The sequence below is a fragment of the Bidens hawaiensis genome, unplaced genomic scaffold, assembly GCF_021521415.1.
Source record: "Bidens hawaiensis isolate Kalapana, Puna unplaced genomic scaffold, B.hawaiensis_p1.1 tig00063714_1, whole genome shotgun sequence".
Lineage (NCBI taxonomy): Eukaryota > Viridiplantae > Streptophyta > Magnoliopsida > Asterales > Asteraceae > Bidens > Bidens hawaiensis.
Genome location: NW_027506539.1, coordinates 56202 through 63100, shown reverse-complemented (window position 1 = coordinate 63100; position 6899 = coordinate 56202). Strand labels below are relative to the sequence as shown.

Genomic DNA, 6899 nt, shown 5'->3' with positions numbered 1-6899 from the left:
ATTCTATTAATATGATACAGATAAAATATAGATTTGTTCAGGCTCACAAACAGCTCAAGCTCGAAAAATGAAGTTCATGCTCGTTTATTAAACAAACCTATATTAAGGAGCTTGAACTCATTTAAGCTCAGCTAGATTCGAGCTTTCAACTAGCTGATCTCGAGTGACTCACATTTCAGCTTGGCTCACTTACACCCCAGTCGTCTGGCCCTTCCCCATTGTTCCTATTACGTGACGATTTTCTTACTCTTATACTCCATCTCGTCAGGCCCTAAGCGGCATTAAAGATCAGTAGAGCAAATCACCACACCAAAACAACAATTATAAAGTTCACACTTTTTCCTATTATTCACAACCAAAACCAACCCCATCAAAAGAGGGTTTGTAAGTTCGTTGCATTCATCATTTGTACAAAACAAAACAAAAACAAGAGCGAAAAATGTCAAATGAATCGAGCTTCAATCAGATTGATTATGTGAAGAAGACGAATGAGAAGAACCCGCATGTTCATGTTCGCCCGAAGACTCATCCGTACATACCTTCCCATTGCTATGCGGTTCACTTGTCAAGCGGAGATTCTTCAATGTTTTTGAAGGGGATGAATCAGGTGAGGTCATCCCACCATAAGTAAGCAGTGATGAGCCATCTAGTGGTTGGCTAGTCAACCCATTGACGTAATTGTACGAGTATACCACAAAAGGGTGATCATATTTACAACCCGACCCGTATTTGCACATTCCATAGAGACTATGATACACACATATAGGTTGACCCTGCATTTTCAACATACCAAAGAGTCACTTCACAAGCATAATTCTCGGGTTGCTAAACCGGCCGTGTTCACGGGTTGACTGGTCCAAACCGACCCGAGCCCAGATATTTGACAAAACACAATTTTATTAAGACATAAAACACGTTTAAAAAAATAAATGGGACAATCCGTGAACCCGTCGGATTGACATAAACATGACCGTTTAAAATAAAATGGGTTAAATGGATCAACCAATCCGTCGGGTTGACATGAACACAGCCCGTTTAACTAAACAGATTCGCGTGTTCAACCCGTTTATACTAAACCCAAACCAGCGAATTTCCTGAAATTCACTACCAAATAATTCACAAGGCCCGTTCATGAAATGGGTTTTAACTTACAGGTCTTAAAGGAAGCCCAAACAGGCCCAAGGAACCAGCACCCGATAGAACCATCTTCTCCTGTGGATGATGGTACTTGCAGTCTGACCCATACTTGCAGGCTCCAGTGTTCATGAAATGGCGACACTTTGGTTCACCGGGCCTCACAGGTAGATTTGAACTTGGTGTTGATTGGTAAACATGGTCAACCGAAGTCAAACCATTGGTCGAGAGTATCAGGCTCATATTTCCCTAAAGATAGCAACACCAACATGTCATTTCTAAAATTCACCACTAATACAAAGATTTAAAGGTTCCTGCTAGCGCTTATATAGTTATATGCTCTACTTGACGGGTGAGCATGAGAGCCCGTTTGTGTCGGTTTTGGGCTCAAAACGAATAACAAAAAACGAAAATTCGGTGGATTTTTAAAAACCGTTTAGTCTCAAATTTTGTTTTTCACAACGGGTTTGGTCCGGTTTTATTATTTGGAATCGCTTATTGCAGTTCAGTTACATTAGTTAATTTTGTTACATTTCGGTTTCGTTCACACCCTGGTAGAAACAGTTACTTACATAGTATGGGCCCCACCCTCGTGCGGGGCCCGATGGCGGGAGCATAACCGGCAGGTAAGTTTGAGGAGTCGAGTATGGCCATGGAACCGCACTGCCAACATAGGGCGGTGCACCAGCTGGTCCATAAGGCATAGGTCCACAAACCGGTGGCTTCAGTCCATCTAATACTGGCTGTGGGTGATGGAACTTGCATGCAAGTCCAAATTTACACGACCCGGTTCGTAAATAATGAGGACATGACTTTTGTTCCTAAAGCAGTACCATAATGTGTTAAGAAACAAATGTATATAGATAACTAACATTGAAGTAATACATTAAATACCTGTCGCATAGGGAAACCGATTGCGTTTAACACCACCGGAGGCGCACCGTTTCTATCTTTTGGATGATTGTATTTGCATGATGACCCGTATTTGCAAGCACCCGTTTTCAAAAAATACTGAAACAATATTGAAAGATTTGAAAGTTTTAATAAAATGATGGTTATATTAATGTGCATTTTACTTGGGTCAGCATTTAGGCTTAGGTCCACATGTGTTAGGCCTATTGGGCTAGCCCAATTCAACCTTTACAAAAGCCTCACTCCTTTCAATTTAGTTTTATTTATTTAACCGTGAGAACTTATCATTAAAAAGTAAAAACCTCACAGGACCCAACCACCTCGAATAGGAGGTGACAATTTACGACACGACCTGGACACAATATGAAAATAATTGGGTCTTGGATGGGCATATCAATCCTGATTATTTAAACAAGTTGTGCTCGGGTGACCTGCTTAGTAAAACAGGTCGACATGCCAACCTGTTTAGTTATACAAGTCAACCCACCAATATTTTTATGACACGTTGAAGTTTGAACACATTTTTTCACAACCCACCGAGTTGATTAATACATTTACAACTTGATTATAACTCGTCAACTCACCAACCTGCTTTGCTAAAATATCGACCCACTAACCCGTTATGTTTAACCCATTTTTTACAACCCATTTGACACGTTTAGATAAACGGGTTAAATGAATCATGTTTCGCATTACACAAATTTTTAAGTGTGTACGGGTTAGAGTTAATGCTTTTGACATGAATAAAGACACGAGGGATCATGTTCGGTTGAACAATTCAACCTACCAACCCGCCAACCCAACCGGGATTAATGGATGTTGAAACTATAAACATAAAGAAAAATAAAACTTACAACACAATCTGGTTCTCCAGCTCTTTCAGGAAGACTACCTCCATGTTGATTATTATTATTATTAATATCCTGTAACTTAATAAACAAAATACAAAAATAAAGGTAAAACACATTAAAAAAAGGCAGACTAATTTAGGAAAAATAATAAATAATAAACAGCTTATGTTGTTGAATCGAAACTTGAAATTAAAAAAACAACATTTACCTTTACCTGGCCATTGAAGGTTGGATGATTAAACTTACAATTATCACCATACCCACACATTCCAGTCCTCAAATAATACACACAATCGGGTTCACCCGGACGATCCTGATACACCATTGAACCCGTCTTCCCATCCGTACGAATACCCAAACTCCTCATACCTTCAAAATCATAAATCAAAGACCAATTTCAACAAAATTTAGACATATAATTATTAATTAATTACCTCGAAATTAAGCAATTAAAACTGGATTCCGATTGATGATGAAGATGATCAAATATGGAAGATGAAATCGAATAATAAAAGGGAATAAAATCTGGATCGCCACGCTTAATTCATGAATGATCTATATATCAATGTAAATATTTATATTTATTCCATTAATCTAAATAGAATTGAAAAGAAATTGAAACATGTTAGAAGTTTACAAATGTGTGATTTGTTTGATCATAGAATTCAAGTGCAATCAAGTAAAGTTTGGTTTTCACGTAAATACTGAAATATTGTCGACTAGTAATTGACGAAACGGTCCCTGATATCCAGGACTGGAAGGCGTGAGTCAAGGGGTGTTTGGTAATTTCATAATGAACAGGATGAAAATACGTGGGCGGAAAATATGTTTTTATTTTTAGTATCCGGAATACTAGATTTTCCTGTAAAAATAAAATGTTGTGGGATCATCGTGGCCGTTAAAAAGGTGAGATGGGATGTAGCGTGGAGGACAAGGGAAAGGATCCTGGCCGTTAAGATTATGGGTACAAACATGACGTGGGAAAATGTATTTTGGGTTTAATTATGCTTTAATAATATTAATAATAAGTAGGTTATAACCCGTGTACTACAACGAGAATGAGTATTAAAAATTTTAAAATTAAAAATAATTAATAATAAATAATACCAAATATATTTAATAATGTTTCATTTATAATTAAAAAAACACATTTTGATCACTAACCTAATGGGCCTAACCTAGCTATTTTGCCACGGGATTGGCTAACTAAAACTTATGAATATGTTTGAATATTTCGCATTTTCAATTTACATAATGATGTTGCATAAACAAAATTGATATTAGCAGCTTCCAAAAAAGCATTCAGAAATTGATATGCTACACTATCGCCTGATTAATTTGTGTTTTGTGAATATATTGTTGTTTTTTAGTAAATTAATTAAATGTGACTGGAATTGGTGTTCCAAGTAGAGAGGGTCAAGGATAAATTTAAAGTAAAAAAAGTTTGAGTTGGTCCCAGATTATCTATTTCAATTAGTAATGAACCAAACATAAACATTTTGCATTCCCTTTAAAACAATATCATGTCGTTTTGCAAAGTCTAAACCATCTATCAAAAGTTCCATAATCAAAGAATAGTCTGTCATCAAATAATTATTAGGTTCTGAATTGTAAACATTACATATTTGTGAATATTCCAACTGTCTACTTGAAACACAAGTACGGAGTACTTGACCAAAGCCATTGATAGTTATCAAAAGTATCCAAAAATTCAAAACTAAAAATATATTAACCCGATAAGTAACACTACTTGTAGAATAGGCCACCCTTTTCTTATTATTTCATTCACTTTTCCATCATATCGGTTTTTAACTCTGGGTGGACATAACTCAGCCTCTCATACCTGTTCTGGTTTGCTATCAAGTTTGATTTTTCTAATTCTTTTTCCGCCAAACTACCAATTAACTAAAGAAGAAACGGTATTCCATTTACCTCAAATTTCTGCAGATTTCAAAAACATTAAATTCAAGTCAGTACTCCGTAGTTGTCTTGAGGCCTCAATAATATTTCAAAATCATTGAAACTATCTTAACTGAGTTCATTTGTTCTATATATCTATTTTGAACACGACATGCGTTTGACTAATTCTTCAGTCAAAGGATCTCTTTGATTGATTACATACGTAATTTTATGACATAAACGACTTACTCGCAATAATTTCTCCCAAGTATTTTTTTTTTATTTCTGCCTCATTTCAAAGTCAAATTTTTAAAAAGAGCAACAGAAGTTCATGAAAAGGGATGAAGATTTCTAATAAAACAATAAATGAACTTAACTCATGTAACATAGAGAAAAATGAGAAGATATATAACAATAAAGAAAATGATATTAAACAAACTTACTATGATTCTTAACCACATTTGGATTTCAAGGATAAAAGAATCTCCATCATGCTTGAGTTTCTATATATTGAAATATAGTTGGCATAACACCTTATCTGGAGCATTTTCATTCAAATCAAATACCTATGATATCAATCACAGCATGTATCTCACAGTTCATAAATCAGAGATGAATATCATTGTTTGGAGTGAAAGTTCTCCACCTAGCTAGCCACCACTTACTAAAATTGACAAAAGCTCTCACTCAAGGTGGGTACTGAACTTTTTTTTAATGTAAAAAAGATCGAAAGATCAAGCTTCTATTATACTATTATTAATTACTATCAGAGCAACTTATGAAGGCGGTTGCAGCTACAAGTTAACATTTAAAGAAGTTTGCCTTATTTGGTAGAAGGTCAAATATTGCCTGCAAAGGCAAGGGTTCTGATGTACTACTATCAAGGATAACCCCTGGTTTATGTGTTGCAATGCGCCTTCTAGGTTAGCACCATCATATCCCTTTTAATCCCTATTAAATAACACCAAATAAACACGATCATTATATATAAACTAACATATGACATAAAACACACAAAATTATACCTTGAAGTGTTTTTAGAGAACTTAGTTGTTCTAATTTAGATATAAACCTGAAACTTTTTTACAATGTGTTAAATATCTTTAATTGGTTAATTTAAAGCATGGTTAATATTAATATTCAAGATTAAGATTGCCTGCACTAACCACGATTGTATACTACGAAGCATGTTAGAGTTATAGAACTCCAAATGCCCTGCACATAAATACCATACAGCAATTTAACAAATGTAATTTTGTTTTAATTTCGTTTGGAATAGAGATAGTATTAACTCATCAAACAAACTTGAACTAATCTATATATTTTAATAAAAGACTACCTATTTTTGCCATTTGTCATCCTCATAGCCCTCCTCATATTTTTTTCACTTGTTTCAATATATGGTCCTTATCTTTTAAGCCATGTCAATATATGAATTCAAGTTTGTTTTGTTATATGTAAATCCTAATCAATTCATTCATTAACATTAATGGTGAAATAAAAAAATAAGGAAATATTAAAATTGGATCATGTACTTTTTTTGAGTGCTTATTTATTTTCTATTGGTCTATATGGATTGATTACAAGTCGAAATATGGTTAGGGCTCTTATGTGTCTTGAACTTATATTAAATGCGGTTAATCTCAATTTTGTAACATTTTCTGATTTTTTTGATAGTCGACAACTAAAGGATCTATTTTTCTCTATTTTTGTTATAGCTACTGCAGCTGCGGAAGCCGCTATTAGACTCGCTATTGTTTCATCAATTTATCGTTACAGGTTTGTTAAAATATAATTTTAAAGTCACAAGTAATTGCAAATTAAAGCAAATAAAGGTGCATTATTGTCGAAGAATTTGGATTTGTATGGTAAACTAAAATTTGTTTTTTAAACTGGGATTCGAGCAAAAGTGCATAATTTTTTTATATAAGCTTGGTTTCAAATTTGGATTTAAAATCTTCTCATATGCATTTGAACACGGGAAAATGTGTATTTTCTTAATTTTCTCCAAACGTGTTGTATAAATATTGCAAAAATAGAGAATACCTATTATATATCTTGGTGTTTAGCATTATATTATTGAAGTTGAATTATATATTTATA

The 6899-nt window shown here is 34.3% G+C and overlaps 1 protein-coding gene across 3 annotated transcripts; it reads right to left on the bottom strand.

Moving 5' to 3' along the window:
- Window positions 1-282: 282 nt before the first annotated feature.
- On the bottom strand, window positions 283-3860 carry LOC143618117 (zinc finger CCCH domain-containing protein 3-like). Of its 3 annotated transcripts, none has more exons than XM_077090439.1 (7): window positions 3332-3860; window positions 3097-3266; window positions 2901-2969; window positions 2029-2145; window positions 1707-1955; window positions 1153-1383; window positions 283-773 (listed from the first exon to the last, which is right to left on the bottom strand). In XM_077090439.1, the coding sequence occupies exons 2-7, from the start codon at window positions 3262-3264 to the stop codon at window positions 459-461; spliced, it is 1149 nt and encodes a 382-aa protein (XP_076946554.1). In that variant the 5' UTR covers window positions 3265-3266; window positions 3332-3860; the 3' UTR covers window positions 283-458. The 3 variants fall into 3 exon arrangements, with proteins under 3 accessions (XP_076946554.1, XP_076946553.1, XP_076946555.1); XM_077090438.1 differs by having other exon boundaries at window positions 2901-2975; window positions 3100-3266; XM_077090440.1 differs by having other exon boundaries at window positions 3100-3266.
- Window positions 3861-6899: the final 3039 nt, after the last annotated feature.